At 44.5% G+C, this 18,700-nt stretch overlaps 1 protein-coding gene across 3 annotated transcripts in view; it reads right to left on the bottom strand.

Moving 5' to 3' along the window:
• LOC137621616 (zinc finger CCCH-type with G patch domain-containing protein-like) overlaps nt 1-18,700 on the bottom strand; it is a 97,756-nt gene that overhangs the window by 29,936 nt on the left and 49,120 nt on the right. For all 3 annotated transcript variants that reach the window (XM_068352051.1, XM_068352050.1, XM_068352052.1), the window contains 2 exons: nt 13,966-14,170; nt 12,141-12,314 (listed from right to left, as the gene is read on the bottom strand). In XM_068352051.1, the coding sequence (XP_068208152.1) occupies nt 12,141-12,314; nt 13,966-14,170 (379 nt within the window). The remainder of the gene's footprint in view (nt 1-12,140; nt 12,315-13,965; nt 14,171-18,700) is intronic.

Raw genomic sequence — 18,700 nt, 5'->3', positions numbered from 1 at the left:
AAATAGGAACTGAGACCGCTTCTAGCGTCATGTCCTTTCTCCAGTGAGCAGCTAGGTGAAACTGAAGGGGTCGGAGGTGGAGTCTCCCTAACGCGATGAACTGGTCCAGCGATGAAAGCGTCCCTATCAGACTCATCCACTGTCTGACTGAACATCGGTTCTTCTTCAGCATGCTCTGGATGCATTCTTGGGCTTGACTGATTCTGGGGGCCGACGGAAAAGCCCGAAAAGCTTGACTCTGAATCTCCATACCTAGGTATACTATAGTTTGGGATGGGACGAGTTGGGACTTTTCCATATTGACCAGGAGACCCAATTCCTTGGTCAGATCCAGAGTCCATTTTAGATTCTCCAGACAGCGACGACTTGACGCAGCTCTTAAAAGCCAGTCGTCCAAATAGAGGGAGGCTCTGATGTCTGCTAAATGCAGGAATTTGGCAATATTCCTCATCAGTTTGGTAAACACTAGAGGTGCCGTGCTTAGGCCAAATCACAGGGCTTGGAACTGGTATACCACCTTCCCAAAAACGAACCTTAGAAAAGGTTGGGAATCTGGGTGGATGGGGACGTGAAAGTACGCGTCCTTTAGGTCTAACGAGACCATCCAGTCTTCCTTCCTGACCGATGCTAGAACCGACTTTGTCGTCTCCATGGTGAACGTCTGCTTTGTGACAAAGACATTCAGAGCACTGACGTCTAGCACCGGTCTCCACCCTCCTGTCTTCTTCGCCACTAGGAAGAGACGGTTGTAGAAGCCCGGGGATTGATGGTCCCGGACTATGACTACCGCTCCCTTTTGTAGCAAGAGAGACACCTCTTGCTGTAAAGCTAGCCTCTTGTCCTCCTCTCTGTACCTGGGAGAGAGGTCGATGGGAGTTGTTGCTAGAGGGGGCTTGCGTAAGAATGGAATCCTGTACCCCTCTCTGAGTAACTTCACAGACTGTGCGTCTGCGCCCCTGTTCTCCCAGGCCTGCCAGTAGTTCTTGAGCCTGGCTCCCACTGCTGTCTGAAGAAGGTGGCAGTCAGACTCTGCCTCTAGAGGACTTGGAACCCTTCTTCTTGTTGCCACGTTGACTTTCGGCACGAGTACCTCCTCTGCTGGAGGCTCTGCCACGAAAGGGCGGAATGAACCTTGACGCTGGTGTGTCCATCCTAGGTCTAGGCACGGAAGGTAAAGAGGTGGCTTTGCGTGCGGATGACGCCACCAGGTCATGAGTGTCTTTCTGGATCAAGGAGGCGGCAATCTCCTTGATCAACTCTTCAGGGAAGAGACACTTCGAGAGCGGAGCAAACATAAGTTCCGACTTCTGACATGGGGTGACTCCCGCTGACAAGAAGGAGCAAAGGTGATCCCGCTTCTTGAGAACTCCAGACACGAAAGAAGCCGCAAGCTCGCCAGACCCATCCCGTATGGCTTTGTCCATGCAGGACATGATGAGCATGGAAGATTCCTTATCAGAAGGGGAGGTCTTCCTGCTCAACGCTCCCAAACACCAGTCCAGGAAGTTAAAGATCTCGAATGCACGGAAAACTCCCTTCATAAGATGGTCCATGTCCGAAGGAGTCCAGCAAATCTTGGAGCGTCTCATAGCCAGCCTGCGGGGAGAGTCTACCAGACTTGAGAAGTCGCCCTGGGCAGAGGCAGGAACTCCCAAGCCGAGAACCTCTCCCGTGGCATACCAGACGCTAGATCTGGAAGCAAGCTTGGCCGGGGGAAACATGAAGGATGTCTTCCCAAGTTGCTTTTTGGCCTGCAACCACTCTCCCAGTACCCTTAAAGCTCTCTTGGACGAGCGAGCGAGTACGAGCTTCGTAAAGGCAGGAGCTGCTGACTGCATGCCTAAAGCGAACTCAGAGGGAGGTGAGCGTGGAGTTGCAGACACAAACTGGTCCGGATATAAATCCTTAAACAGCGCAAGCACTTTCCTAAAGTCTAAGGAGGGAGGCGTAGTCTTGGGTTCATCGATGTCTGAGTGTTGGTCGTCAAGATGAGCAGCTTCGTCGTCATCAGAGAGTCCTTCGTCTGAATGCTGAGGAGGAAGCGGCAAAGGAGTAGATAAAAGCTGGACGGCTGAGTCCGGCAGCACGGGTGCATGCGTAGCTGCACTGGATCCAACGTCATGCCGCTGTCGGTCAGTCTGAGAACTGGCAACAACCAAAGCGGAGTGGTGGCGCGTAGTGGAGACCACCGTGGGTTGCGGAGGCTGACGCACCGCGTCAAAACACGGCAGCTTGACTCCACCCTCCTGTTGTTGTGGTAGCTCACGCACGTCAACGGAGGGTTCCGCGCGTCGGCTAACGTCAACTTGCGTCTGGCAGGGTCGACTGCGCATAGGTGGTGGAGCTCTCACAGCCGAAGTGTGGGAGCAGGCAGCCTCAGCGTCAGCTGGGCGCACAACCGTGGCTGGTTGTAGGCTAACGGGTGCAGCGTCAACCTTCTCAGCACGATACTCCTGCATGAAGGAAGCTAGCTGAGTCTGCATAGACTGCAGCAAAGACCACTTAGGGTCTACAGCAGCTGGTGCGGCAACAGACGGAGTGATTGCCTGCTGCGGTACCACTTTACCTCTCTTGGGAGGTGTGCAGTCTTCGGAGGACTGCAGCGAGTCCAAACTGACCCAGTGGCTACACCTGGGCCGTTGGACTCGCTCGGAAGGGACCTTGCGTTTGAGAGGTCGTGAGACTGGCGAGAAACCTCTTCCGCAGACGAGGAATGAACGGGCTCACTCGTCTTCTTGTGGGTGGAACGATCTCGGCAAGATACGTCCTCAACCACGGAGGGAACGTCTGTCCGCTGATTAAAGCCTGTCGAACCCTTTGGTCGTACGACATTGCTTCTCCCCTGGGCTTGGGATCTTGCAAGAGGTCCCGGACTGGGAGGACGACAGGCACGAACAGACGCACCCTCATGCGTAACACTGACACTCTTCACTGCACTGACACTCACTTCACTTCCCACTGCACTTCCACCCTTCAACTCCCTGACGTCAGCCACGAGCTGATTGCGGTCACTCGCCAGTGACTCGACTCTCTCACCTAGAGCCTGAATGGCACGCATCATATCTGCCATCGAAGGTTGATGAGAGCTAGCAGGAGGGTCGGGTGTAACCACTACAGGGGAAGGAATAGGTTGTGGGGCATGGGGAGAGGAAAAATCAATTGAGCGAGACGAACTCCTCCTGATTCTATCCTTCTCTAGCCTACGTGCATATTTAAGGAATTCTTGAAAATCGAATTCCGAAAGCCCAACACATTCCTCACATCGATCTTCCAATTGACAGGCTTTACCCCTACAATTAGAACAAGCGGTGTGCGGATCGATAGAGGCCTTCGGAAGACGCCTAGAACAGTCCCTAGCGCTACACTTCCTGTACTTGGGGACTTGAGTAGGGTCAGACATCTTGAATTAGTCAAAGGGGGGAACCCAAAATCTATCCAAGTCGTCAACAAATAATCCAAAATCTAATAAAAGAATGCGAGAAAGTATTGAGGATAACTTCTGCACAGCGAAAGCTAATAACCAGAGAGAATACTTCACCAAATAACGTGAAAATCAATCCAGAAAACAACAGCGTATTAAGTAGGTCTTGCCGGTGGCACGACAGAGAGAAAATTGGTACTGTGTTGACATGAAGTACTTGAGTACCTACTCGACAGATGGCGCTGTTGATGTACACCCCCACCTGTATAGCGATCGCTGGCGTATTCCGCCCGTAGGTTTTTTCTGTCGGGCAGCAGAGCTGACAGCTACATGATCACCGGGTAAGGTTAATATTGAAAAATATAAATTACACACTAAATGGGTGGGAAATTTCATGCAAGTTATAACAGTAATACTATTGTAATCAATAAGTTTAAAAATAACTTGAAGCAATTTGTAAAAGTTCATTAATTTTACACATAAAACTAGTGCTGAATATAAAGTCATCAACAAGCTCAGTAAAGGACTTGTGCTACTATACTGCTCTGTTCTGCTTTTCTCTGCCTAGCCATTGTTCTCCTATCCTTATAAATCTATTTTGGTTTCCTAAATACTTAATTATTTACCTAATTTTACCTGAATATTTAATGTTGAAATACATTACTCTGTTATTTTGCTTCAATATCAAAGAATACAAGATTGAATCTCGCTTCCGCACTATACATACCTTTAATACTCATACAGCCATGTAATCATAAAAACTTAAAAAAAAAAATGACAAACAATTAACAATAATAATTAATAGCTTTTAAAATGCAGATACTCAACCATTTTAAACACACTAAATGTAATGTTTTTTAATATTACCACCAAGAAAAGTTAATTAATCTCAATTCCTGTTGTCAAAAAGTTAATTCACGCTTCTAAATTAAAACTGAAACCTGGAGCAAGGTACAGAAATATTTTGGGGAGTTGAACAAATAAGAACGATGAGACCAAATGGATGGAAATAAATTGGCAAAAAGAAATATACCTGGAGCCAGAAGAAAGCTCTAAAGAACCTCTAGCTCCATTAATGGGGTAACATAAGGCTCATTGTGATGATGCCCTCACAGAAGGAATAAAACATTCAAGTACCAAAAGGGTGGAACACTTGACAAAAATACCACCACAAATTTTACTTTGATACCTTTCCTTTTTCTACTAAGGTACAATTTTCCTAAAAGTATATAAATCAGTTATGAAGTAAATGGTATAGGGTTTCAAATGGGAAGGAATGAGTGAAAAATTATATTTTAATTATAAAATAAATTTTCGAATATACTTACCCGGTGAATATATATAGCTGCAACTCTGTTGCTCGATAGACAAAAAACTGTAAAAAAACTCGCCAGCGATCGCTATACAGGTTGCGGGTGTGCCCATCAGCGCCAACTGTCGGCCAAATACCATACTCAATGTAAACAAAGACTCAATTTCTTCTCATCCCACTGCGTCTCTATTGGGGAGGAAGGGAGGGTCGTTTAATTTATATATTCACCGGGTAAGTATATTCAAAAATTTATTTTATAATTAAAATATAATTTTTAAATATTTAACTTAGCCGGTGAATATATATAGCTGATTCACACCCAGGGTGGTGGGTAGAGACCAGTTAAATATGTTTACATCTTATGAGCTAAGAGTTTTTATTTCATTTTAGAAGTTATAAAAATAACAAAAACAAAATAAATAGGTACCTGGTAAGGAAGTCGACTTAGACGATTACTCTGCCTTATAAGTACGTCTTCCTTACAGAGCCTCGCGATCCTCTTAGGATGCTGACAGACCCCTAGGAGCTGAAGTATCAAGGGCTGCAACCCATACAACAGGACCTCATCAAACCCCTAATCTGGGCGCTCTCAAGAAATGACTTTGACCACCCGCCAAATCAACCAGGATGCGAAAGGCTTCTTAGCCTTCCGGACAACCCATAAAAAACAACATTAAAAACATTTCAAGAGACAGATTAAAAGGATATGGAATTAGGGAATTGTAGTGGTTGAGCCCTCACCCACTACTGCACTCGCTGCTACGAATGGTCCCAGTGTGTAGCAGTTCTCGTAAAGAGACTGGACATCTTTCAAGTAAAATGACGCGAACACTGACTTGCTTCTCCAATAGGTTGCGTCCATTATACTTTGCAGAGATCTATTTTGCTTAAAGGCCACGGAAGTTGCTACAGCTCTAACTTCGTGCGTCTTCACCTTAAGCAAAGCTCGGTCTTCCTCACTCAGATGTGAATGAGCTTCTCGTATTAACAATCTGATAAAACATGACAAAGCATTCTTTGACATAGGCAAGGATGGTTTCTTAACTGAACACCATAAAGCTTCAGATTGGCCTCGTAAAGGTTTAGTACGCTTTAAATAGAACTTAAGAGCTCTAACAGGGCATAAGACTCTTTCTAGTTCATTGCCTACGATCTCCGATAAGCTGGGAATATCGAAAGATTTAGGCCAAGGCCGAGAAGGCAGCTCATTTTTGGCTAGAAAACCAAGTTGCAGCGAACAAGTAGCTTTTTCCGACGAAAATCCGATGTTCTTGCTGAAGGCATGAATCTCACTGACTCTTTTAGCTGAGGCTAAGCATACCAGGAAAAGTCTTAAGAAGGAGATCTTTCAGGGAGGCTGATTGTAACGGCTCAAACCTGTTTGACATGAGGAATCTTAGTACCACGTCTAAATTCCATCCAGGGGTAGCCAAACGACGCTCCTTGGTGGTCTCAAAAGACTTAAGGAGGTCTTGCAGATCTTTATGTTTGGAAAGATCTAAGCCTCTATGCCGGAAGACCGATGCCAACATGCTTCTGTAGCCCTTGATAGTGGGAGCTGAAAGGGATCGTCCTTTTCTCAGGTATAAGAGAAAATCAGCTATTTGAGCTACAGAGGTACTGGTCGAGGATACAGAAACTGACTTGCACCAGTCTCGGAAGACTTCCCACTTCGCTCTCCTTGCTCTAGCAATCGCACTGGCTGCCTCCTTCGAAAAGCCTCTAGCTCTCGAGAGTCTTTCGATAGTCTGAAGGCAGTCAGACGAAGAGCGTGGAGGCTTTGGTATACCTTCTTTATGTGTGGCTGACGTAGAAGGTCTACCCTTAGAGGAAGACTTCTGGGAACGTCTACTAACCATCGAAGTACCTCGGTGATCCATTCTCTCGCGGGCCAGAGGGGAGCAACTAACGTCAACCTTGTCCCTTCGAGAGAGGTGAACTTCTGCAGTACCTTGTTGACAATCTTGAACGGTGGGAATGCGTAGAGATCCAGATGTGACCAATCTAGGAGGAAGGCATCTATGTGTATTGCTGCTGGGTCCGGGACTGGGAAGCAATAGATTGGAAGCCTCTTGGTCAGCGAGGTTGCAAAGAGATCTATGGTTGGTTGACCCCAAGTGGCCCAAAGTCTCTTGCACACATCCTTGTGGAGGGTCCATTTGGTTGGAATTACTTGCCCTTTCCGACTGAGACAATCTGCTATGACGTTCAAGTCGCCTTGGATGAACCTCGTTACTAGGGAGATGTCTTGACCTTTTGACCAGATGAGCAGGTCCCTTGCGATCTCGTACAATGTCAGTGAGTGGGTACCTCCTTGTTTGGAGATGTACGCCCAGGCTGTGGTGTTGTCCGAGTTTACTTCCACCACTTTGCCTCGAAGGAGATACTCGAAGCTTTTCAAGGCCAGATGAACTGCCAACAGCTCCTTGCAGTTGATATGCATGCTCCTCTGACTCGAGTTCCACAGACCTGAGCATTCCCGACCGTCCAGTGTCGCGCCCCAGCCCAAGTCCGATGCGTCCGAGAAGAGAACGTGGTTGGTAGTCTGAACAGCCAGGGGAAGACCCTCTCTTAGGTTGATATTGTCCTTCCACCAAGTCAGACAAGACTTTATCTTTCCGGAAATCGGGATCGAGACCGCCTCTAGCGTCTTGTCCTTTTTCCAGTGAAAAGCCAGATGGTATTGAAGAGGACGGAGGTGTAGTCTTCCTAGTGATACAAATTGTTCCAGGGATGACAGCGTCCCTACCAGACTCATCCACACCCTGACTGAGCAGCGTTCCTTCTTCAGCATCTTCTGGATGGATAGCAGGGCTTGATCTATTCTGGGGGCCGACGGAAAAGCCCGAAAAGCTAGACTGTGAATCTCCATCCCTAAATACAGAATAGTTTGGGATGGGACCAGCTGCAACTTTTCCAAATTGACTAGGAGTCCCAATTCCTTGGTCAGATCTAGAGTCCACTTGAGATCCTTCAGACAGCGACGACTGGAAGAGGCTCTGAGAAGCCAGTCGTCCAAATAAAGGGAGGCTCGGATGTCCGATAAGTGGAGGAATTTGGCCACATTCCTCATCAGCCTCGTAAACACGAGAAGAGCTGTGCTTAGGCCAAAGCACAGGGCCCGAAACTGGTAGACCACATCTTCGAAGACGAATCTCAGAAAAGGTTGGGAGTCTGAGTGAATGGGGATGTGGAAGTAGGCGTCCCTTAGGTCTAGCGAGACCATCCAGTCTTCCCTTCTGACCGCTGCTAAGACTGACTTTGTGGTCTCCATGGAGAACTTCGTCTTTGTGACAAAGACATTCAGAGCACTGACGTCTAGCACCGGTCTCCAACCTCCTGTCTTCTTTGAAACTAGGAAGAGACGGTTGTAAAATCCCGGTGATCGAAGGTCCGAGACTTTGACCACCGCTCCCTTCTCTAGCAAAAGAGACACTTCCAGTTTCAGGGCTTGTCTCTTTTCTTCCTCTCTGTACCTGGGAGAGAGATCGATGGGGGACGTTGCTAGAGGGGGTTTGCGTACAAATGGGATTTTGTACCCCTCTCTGAGTAACTTCACAGATTGTGAATCTGCGCCTCTCTTCTCCCAGGCTTGCCAGAAGTTCTTGAGTCTGGCTCCCACTGCTGTCTGAAGTTGCGGGCAGTCAGACTCTGCCCTTGGAGGACTTGGGTCCTTTCCTCTTCCCTCGTTTCCCTTCGGCACGAGCACCTCCTATGCTGGAGGCTCTGCCACGAAAGGGCGGAATAAAGCGAGACGCTGGAGTGTCTATCCTCGGTCTAGCAGACAATGTAGGCAAAGGGGGAGCTTTGCGAGCTGAGGACGCAACTAGATCGTGGGTGTCCTTCTGAACTAACGAAGCGGCAATTTCCTTTACCAAGACTTCAGGAAACAGGCACTTGGAAAGGGGAGCAAAGAGAAGTTCAGATCTCTGGCATGGCGTAACTCCAGCAGACAGGAACGAACAGAGAGACTCTCGCTTCTTCAGGACTCCGGACGTGAATGAGGCAGCTAGCTCATTGGACCCATCACGGACGGCCTTGTCCATGCAGGACATAATGAGCAAAGAAATATCCTTATCTGCAGAAGAGATTTTCCTGCTCAGGGCTCCTAAGCACCAGTCTAAAAAGTTAAAGACTTCGAAAGCCCTAAATATCCCTTTAAGAAGGTGGTCCAGGTCCGATGGTGACCAACAAATCTTCGAGCGTCTCATGGCAAGGCGGCGGGGAGAGTCTACAATACTTGAGAAGTCGCCCTGGGCAGAGGCAGGAACTCCCAAGCTGAGAACTTTTCCCGTGGCATACCAGACGCTCGATCTAGAAGAGAGTTTAGATGGGGGAAAGGCAAATGCTGTCTTCCCTAAACTCTTCTTAGACTCTAACCAGTCTCCTAACAGCCGCAAAGCTCTCTTGGATGAGCGTGAGAGAACGAGTTTAGTAAAGGCAGGTGCGGTAGCAGGCATGCCTAATACAAACTCTGACGGCGGAGAACGAGGAGCCACAGAAATAAAATGGTTAGGAAACAACTCCTTGAATACAACCATGACTTTTCTAAAGTCCAATGATGGTTGAGTTGCCTTAGGCTCGTCCAGTTCTGACGGTTGATCGTCTTGTTGTTCAGCAACATCCTCATCAGATAGTTCCTCATCCGAAAACTGATGAGGAAACGGCAATGGAGTGGGCAACGTCTGGCTCGCTGAGTCCGGTCGCACTGGTGCATGCGTGACGGAGCCGGACGCAACGTCATGGAACTGCTGCAGTCTGCGAACTGTCAACAACCATGGGTGCGCGAGGACGCACAGCGTCCACCTGAGACTGTCTAGACCGTCTGGGTTGTGCAGTCAACACCATACCGGGTTGCGGAGGTTGACGCACCGCGTCAAAACAAGTCACCTCTGATGGTTGCTGAACGTCCTGAACGTCAACAACCACCTCCGAGCGTCGCTTAACGTCAACGTGCGGCTGGCAACCCACACTGGGTCGCATCGGTGGAGGAACCACCTCAACTGGTAGACGCGAGAAGGTTACCTCAGTGTCAACAGGACGCACAACAGACCGCATGGAAGGTTGTTGGCCAGAAGGTTCAGCAGCAACCTTCTCCGCATTAAAGTCCTCCATCAAGGACGCAAGCTTGGACTGCATGTCTTGCAGCAGAGCCCATTTAGGGTCTACGGGAGCAGGTGCGGCAACAGACGGGGTTAGCGACTGAGGCGGTACCGCTTTGCCTCTCTTAGGCGGTGAGCAGTCATCAGATGACGGCAACGAGTCCGAACTGACCCAGTGGCTACAACCGGGACGTTGGACTTGTCCTGAAGGGACCGACTTACGTTTTAAAGGTCGTGAGACCTTGGTCCAAAGTTTCTTACGAGAAACACCTTCGGACGACGAGGTAAAAACGGGCTCTCTCGTCTTACGTAGGTAGGGGCGATCTTGGGGAGATACGCCTGATACCATGGAGGGAACGTCTGTTCGCTGATCAAGGCCTCTCGAACCCATGCGTCGTACGACATTGCTTCTCCTCTGGGCTTGGGAGCTTGCAAGAGGTCCCGGACTAGGAGGACGACAGGCACGAACAGACGAACCCTCAAGCGCAACACTGTTCACAACACTTTCACTAGGCACTTTATCACTTCCCGCGGCACTTTGGCACTTTAGCTCCTTAACATCCGCCATGAGTTGATTGCGGTCACTTGCAAGGGACTCAACTCTCTCCCCCAAGGCATGGATAGCACGCATCATGTCAGCCATCAATGGTTCCTGAGTGCTAGGAGGGGGGTTAGGAACAACCACTACAGGGGAAGGAATAGGTTGAGGGGCATGAGGAGAGGAAAAATCTATCGACCTAGAAGAACTTCTCCTTACTCTATCTCTCTCTAGCCTGCGTGTGTACTTCTCAAATTCGATAAAATCGAATTCCGAAAGGCCCACGCATTCCTCACACCGATCTTCCAATTGACAGGTTTTACCCCGACAATTGGAACAAACAGTGTGAGGGTCGAGAGAAGCCTTTGGAAGACGCCTAGAACAGCCCCTAGCATTGCATTTTCTAAACTTGGGAACTTGTGAAAGGTCAGCCATTTTGAATTGGTCAAGGGAAAATTCCAAAAAACGATCTAAGTCATCAACAATGAATCCGATACAAAAAAGAGTTCAAGGATTTATTTGAAGAAAAACCCTGCACAGCGAAAGCTCAAAACAAAAATAAAGTACTTCACCAAAGATGATGGGAAAAACTCCAGGTTTCAACAGCGAGTAAAGTACGTCTTGTCGACACGTCGACAGAGAAGAAATTGAGTCTTTGTTTACATTGAGTATGGTATCTGGCCGACAGTTGGCGCTGATGGGCACACCCGCAACCTGTATAGCGATCGCTGGCGAGTTTTTTTTACAGTTTTTTGTCTGTCGAGCAACAGAGTTGCAGCTATATATATTCACCGGCTAAGTTAAATATTTAAAAAATAAGGCTGAAACTAGGCATAGGTGAATTCAAATTATAGGCAAGGAGTACCTAGACTGGGACCACAGGGACTGCTTCAAATCTTTAGTAAAGCAGCTATAAATAATGTACACAGGCTGTGGTGGGAGACGCGCTAACGTCCCTGACTGGTGAACACCAAACTGAGGTTCGAATCGCGGTCAAACTTGGTAGTTCCTTTGGTAGCTGCAATCCCACCATCCTTGAGAGCTAAGGATGGTGGGTTTAGGGGAGCCTATAGGTCTATCTGCTGAGACTTTAGCAGCCAATGCTTGGCCCTCCTTGGTCCTAGCTTAAGTGCTGATCATATGTATGGTTAGTCTCTAAGAGTCTTTTCCTGCTTGCTAGGGCAATATCATTGTCCCTTCCCTCAGCCATTCATGAGCGGCCTTTAAACCTTTAAATACAGCTGTCAATAGCTCTGCAGAAAACATGGTGTAAATATATAAATATCTGAACCAAACCTTTTTCCTATACTCAATTTCTTTTAATGAGGCGCATTTGGGCTGACTTGCAGCAGTGCCCTTTTAGCTCGGAAAAGTGTCCTGCTATCTGATTGGTTAGAATTATCTTGTCCAACCAATCAGCGATAAGGAAACTTTTTACGAGAGAAAAGGGCACCCCTGCGAGTTGGTACAAATCTGCCTCACTAAAAAGAATTGACTATATATAACCTGGCCCTTCCAGCCAGACACAGTAATAAGCATACTGAATGGAAATCTCTCACTTACTATGGTAGAACTTTTAACTTTGTGATTGCAACTTTAAAGCATATGAATAAGTACAACAGCATTGCAATGATTTCTATGTGCAAAAATTAAATTGGTTTTGAAACATAAAGCTGTAACTAACATATTGTGATTAAATAAACAATAAACAGGAAAACCACAACACAGAAATTTCTATTACTGTACCAAATGCATAACAGTACTTACTGTTGTGTACTTTTCCCAGTCTCCTAGGCGTTGAGTAAGTGAACACTGAAACCAAGTGCTTGTAGGGACAAATACACTTCGCTCATCATCACTATCATCTTCATCCGACATTTCTTCATTACCCGATCTTATTGAATAATCATCACGGATCTTCTCTTCTATAGACTCTGCTTCCTGATGAGCATGAAATTAAAACCTTATGGAAGTGCTGTTTGTGAAAGCATATTATATTTACAGCTGTAACAGATAGGAAGGCAGTTTTAATTTTAAAACTAACCTTGAATGTATCTAAAAAACTATTTCTACAAGGCTAAAAAACTCTTGTACAATATGATAGGTTATCCTTAGAAGTAATACTGTATAGACAATTGAATACAGCAACTATTAGCTAAGACCATCAATATAGGTTTGAAATTTAAAGGCTTTAACTTTCTGTATATAAGTTTTACCTCATGACCCAAAACTACCAAACAGTCAGTGGAGAAGCTTAAGATAGTAAACATCATACAACTGATATAATAATCCAGTAAAATACTACCAATGTATTAAAAGTACAGGCAATAGCTAAATTGAGAGCAAAATCTCTTCCTAGGTTTGTCTTCATGTTGAACTTGTATGAAAGTCATAACTGAAATATATCGTTAGTATTTACCATAAAATAGATCTTTTAAAAGTGTATCCTAATACTGTATGACATTCATTTTAATTCATGTATGGTACACTCATCCCACCACCTATATTAAGGGGACTTTCTATTTCACCATAACCTTAATGGTAATCCTTTACATTTAAACCTAAGCTAACCTACCATGGGCCCATGAAACTCTATGAATACTGTACTATATATCAATTTGTTCATGACCTGCAATACTAATTTCCTAATATTCTACAATACAATCATCTGTAGTTTAGCAATGGCCCTTTTCTCTTTCACAAAACATTTCATGATTCCATCCTTGAATCTTCAAGGGGTATGGTAGTCTGTTGGAAACATCCCTGTCCTGCAATCTCTTAGATGGGAGTTTGAGACCCCCTCGAGCCTGATAGATGCTATTAGCCTCCGAAACCTCACCGTCCTTGGTTTGGGGGAGCCATTGACAGCCATTACCTGGCTTTCTCTGGTCCTAGCTTGCGTGAAGAGGGGGCTTAAGCGCTGTATGGATAATCGGTCTTTGGGCCATTGGCCGACCCTTTCCTCTACTACTCATGAGTAATCTTCAAGCCATAAATGTTTTCCCACTCATTAACCTTAGCTCATATTTATAATTTCTTCCCTTAATTCCTATTTGTATTTCTTACGTATACAACTTATTCTGCCTCAATCATATTTATTGAAAAAGTATACTCATTTCCAATTATTACTATAACAAGTATTTTAATTTTAATTTCAACCAGATAGATCAGGTACACATCCAACCACTTTTTCCCTGTATTTTATATTAAAAAAAAAAACAGCTCTCCAATCTACTCTAACTGACACATGATCTATATTATTATTATTATTATTATTATTATTATTATTTTTATTATTCCCAGCTAAGCTACACCCTTAATCGGAAAACGTTTGTAATTTTTTTTCTCTAGTACTGTATAATTATGAATATTATTCTTTGGAGTTAGATCTGAGTTATTTATGAGTGATACAGCGTAGTTGATTAACGATGATGATGTTTGGGATGATGCAATTGAGTTTTTTTTTTTTTTGGACAAGTAATACCACAAGTAATCCAGTATCCTTTAGAGGATCATATTTACTACTATGAAACCTGTTTCCACTAAATCTAAATGTCTGTGACATTAATAAATGCAGTTTAGCAACTCTAACCTCATCATTGTCTGGCCCATCTTCACAAATCATTGGTATCATCTCGACTGCCTGCACCTCTGCCACTTTCTTACTTTTGTCATACTTCACACAAAATGCCGATCTATCTTCCAAAATGTCCTGAATCGTTGCCGCTGCCCATAAGTCCTCACTGTGCTGAACTAAAACCCTGCTCCCAGGCTGCAAGTCTTCATAAACTGGTTCACTATAAAGATAATGATATGATACAAACCGATGGAGAATGAGTTTGCTAAATAAATTACCTGCATGTTATCAATATATAGTAAAACCAAATGAAACTTCACATTTCAAACTAGTTTTGTCTCTTGGAACAACTTTTCACCGTTTTTCACGAGAACTACTTGAAACATTAATCCATAATACTTAAATGACTGATTTTCCTATAAAGAGGAATTTGGCAGTGTAATGTAGTGGTCTGGCTAAACTATTTGCTAATAATAATGAAAGTACATAGTAATAAATTAATTAATACTGAAAGTATTTATCAAAATAATTCATGCATTTTATAGTTATAGACACCAACCTCATTATCATTACTGGATAAACTCTTAATCCGGAATTAAAAGCTGCCAAGATAACTCACAAAATTTGAGATATAAGATCAAAATTATTATAACCTCTATATGAAATGACAAAGAAATGGAAAGGCGTTCATTAGTCCCTATTTATTTTTTATCTACATTCCTAAAATTGCAGCAAGTGTTTTGGGAATTATTAACCTTGAACCTAAAAAAGATAGTTCACTAAGGTCCATGTAACTTCTTTCTTTTAAAATCCCATACAACTGTACCATTTAGGTGGCATTTTACATCAAAAATCGGTTTGCCAAGAGTCCTTATAATGATTCCTGTTTGAGAGTTAAATTATCTAAAAAACAAGGCACTAGCTTAGAGAAGGGCCTCTCCTCAAGTACAGTTAGACAGTAATTCCTGGCACACCACATTGAGAAAATGCATCCTGTCACACCCTTACTTGGGCGGCAAGTAACTGAACAGATGTGTAGGGATGGATGGCATCAGTGGTCAGTGAGATATCACACTGGAACTCTCCGGGTGCATTTCCTCAGAGCAGCGTGTAATAAGAATTCCTGTGTTGAACTGTAAATGAACTTTCTTTTGTCAAAAGTCCATTCGCATACAAGGAGAAATATTAAATCACAGTCAACATTCCTTTCTTTTTACTACACTGTAAGACTTAATTGAACTAGATAATTATTGAAAGAACAATGGGACTTGAAAAATCAAAATTTTATACAGAAGTGCACGAATACTGTATAGTACATAAAAAAAGTGTAATAAAATGCTCGTCAAGGAGTTACCTCTACTATTGTATGTTACTATTATTACTATTCAAAACAAGTTAATGTCACTATGCTCAATATCCTTACAGTTTGTGATTAGGACTGGATTGGATTTAGGAATAATCTTAGCCATATCTCAGTGCTGGGGCCTGAGAGGCTATTCGCCAACTGGGAGTAACCCAGTATTTGCATTATGAAGTGAAAGTTAAGAAGAGGTTGGATAGAAGAAAAGAAGGAGAACTTTCATATGAACTTTCTTCGTTCAAGAAACATTTGTCTAAGAGGATGGAGATCAAATTATTGTTAACATTCTTCTCTTACAACTTGGCTGAGAAAAGAAGACCAGCATCTATAAGATATTTGGGAAAGGTGGAAAATGAAAGTAAAACAACATATGCATCTATTGTACACCCTCCAAGCTACTAAATTTTCAAAGTATGTAAGTGTACTAACTAAGAATTGAGAAGAAAGCATTATCAAAAATCATGAAAATGGCTGAATAAATTTAACTAAAAAAAAGTGGTACAGGTAAAGTTTTTTATATTATTGATATCATAGTGTAATTATGATATTTTAACTATAAATAAATTTTTGAATATACTTACCCGGTGAATATATAATAGCTGCTACTCAGCGGCTCGACAGAAAAACACACTCAAAAACTCGCGAGCGATCGCTATGAAGGTTGCGGGTGTGCCCACCAGCGCCACTATCGGCCAGATACCACTCTTGCATGTAAACAAACCTTTCAATTCTTCTCGTCCCGCTGCGTCTCTATTGGGGAGGAAGGGAGGGCCTTTAATTTATATATTCACCGGGTAAGTATATTCAAAAATTTATTTTATAATTAAAATATAATTTTTAAATATTTAACTTAGCCGGTGAATATATAATAGCTGATTCACACCCAAGGCGGTGGGTAGAGACTAGAGTTAATTAAGTTTACAGCGTATAAGCTAAGAGTTTTTGACAGTTATCAATATAACAAAACCAAAATATATAGGTACCTGGTAAGGAAGTTGACTTAGACGATTACTCTGCCTTATAAGTCTGTCTTCCTCACGAAGCCCAGCGATCCTCTTAGGATGCTGAAAGACTCCCAGGAGCTGAAGTATCAAGGGCTGCAACCCATACAACAGGACCTCATCAAACCCTAATCTGGGCGCTCTCAAGAAATGACTTTGACCACCCGCCAAATCAACAAGGATGCGAAAGGCTTCTTAGCCTTCCGTACATCCCAAAAAACAATATTAAAAAACATTTCAAGAGACAGATTAAAAAGGATATTGGAATTAGGGTAATGTAGTGGTAGAACCCTCACCCACTACTGCACTCGCTGCAACGAATGGACCCAGTGTGTAGCAGTCCTCGTAAAGAGTCTGGACATCTTTTAAGTAAAATGACGTGAACACTGACTTGCTTCTCCAAAAAGTCGCGTCCATAATACTTTGCAGAGATTTATTTTGCTTGAAGGCCACGGAGGTTGCTATAGATCTAACTCCGTGCGTCTTAACCTTGAGCAAACATCGGTCTTTCTCATTCAAGTGAGAATGAGCTTCTCGTATTAAAAAATCTGATAAAATATGACAAAGCATTCTTTGACATAGGCAATGATGGTTTCTTAACTGAGCACCATAATGCCTCAGATTTACCTCGTAATGACTTAGTACGAGCTAAATAGAACTTAAGAGCTCTAACAGGACATAATACTCTTTCCAGTTCGTTGCCTACTATCTCTGATAAGCAAGGAATATCAAAAGATTTAGGCCAAGGACGAGAAGGCAGTTCATTTTTGGCCAGGAAACCAAGTTGAAGTGAACAAGTGGCTTTTTTCTGTAGAAAAGCCGATGTTCTTACTGAAGGCATGAAGTTCACTGACCCTTTTAGCCGAAGCCAAGCACACTAGGAAAAGTGTCTTGAGGGTGAGATCCTTCAGGGAGCCTGAATGTAATGGCTCAAACCTGTCTGACATGAGGAACCTTAGGACCACGTCTAAGTTCCATCCAGGAGTTGCCAATCGACATTCCTTAGAGGTCTCGAAAGACTTAAGGAGATCTTGGAGATCTTTATTGTTGGAAAGATCTAAGCCTCTATGTCGAAAGACCGAAGCCAATATGCTCCTGTAGCCCTTAATCGTGGGAGCTGAAAGGGAGCGAACCTTTCTCAGATGTAAAAGAAAATCTGCGATTTGGGCTACAGAGGTACTGGACGAGGACACAGATGCTGACTTGCACCAGTCTCGAAAGACTTTCCACTTCGACTGGTATACTCTAATGGTAGAAGCACTCCTAGCTCTTGCAATCGCACTGGCTGCCTCCTTCGAAAAGCCTCTAGCTCTTGAGAGTCTTTCGATAGTCTGAAGGAAGTCAGACGAAGAGCGGGGAGGCTTTGATGGATATTCTTTACGTGGGGCTGACGTAACAGATCTACCCTTAGAGGAAGACTTCTTGGAAAGTCTACCAGCCATTGAAGTACCTCGGTGAACCACTCTCTCGCGGGCCAGAGGGTAGCAACCAACGTCAATCTTGTCCCTTCGTGAGAGGCGAACTTCTGCAGTACCTTGTTGACTATCTTGAGTGGTGGGAATGCATATAAGTCCAGAAGAGACCAATCCAGTAGAAACGCGTCTATGTAGATTGCTTCTGTATCTAGGACTGGAGAGCAATAGATTGGTAACCTTTTGGTCAACGAGGAGGCAAAGAGGTCTATGGTGGGTTGACCCTAAGTAGCCCAAAGACTGTTGCCCACGTCCTTGTGGAGGGTCCATTCCGTGGGTATCACCTGACCCCTCTGACTGAGACAGTCTGCCAAGACGTTCAAGTCCCCTGGATGAATCTCGTCAACAGGGAGATGCCTCGAATTCTTGACCATAAGAGAAGGTCCCTTGCGATCTCGAGCAGCGTGAAGGAGTGTGTGCCTCCTTGTTAGGAGATGTACGCCAAAGCTGTGGTGTTGTCTGAGTTGACCTCTACCACTTAGTTTCGAAGAAGCTTTCGAATATCATCAAGGCCAAGTGGACTGCTAATAGCTCCTTGCCGTTGATGTGCATGCTCTTCTGACTTGAGGTCCACAGACCCGAGCATTCCCGACCGTCCAGGGTCGCACCCCAACCCAAATCCGACGCGTCTGAGAACAACACGTGGTTTGGGTTCTTGACTGCTAGGGATAGTCCCTCTCTCAGACTGATATTGCTGTCCCACCATTTCAGGCATGCCTTCACCGGTTCGGAGACTGGGAATGATACCGTCTCTAACGTCTTGTCCTAGTTCTAGTGAGAGGCTAGATGGAACCGGAAAGGCAGAAGGTGTAGTCTCCCTAGTGAGACAAACTGCTCCAGGGATGAGAGAGTCCCTACGAGATTGTTCCAACTCCTGACTGAACAAACGTTATCTTTTCAGCATTAGTTGGACTTCG

This window comes from Palaemon carinicauda, chromosome 28 (assembly GCF_036898095.1).
Source record: "Palaemon carinicauda isolate YSFRI2023 chromosome 28, ASM3689809v2, whole genome shotgun sequence".
In the NCBI taxonomy this organism is placed as follows: domain Eukaryota; kingdom Metazoa; phylum Arthropoda; class Malacostraca; order Decapoda; family Palaemonidae; genus Palaemon; species Palaemon carinicauda.
Note: the sequence above shows the minus strand (reverse complement) of the source record. Positions and strands in the feature narration are given on the sequence as shown.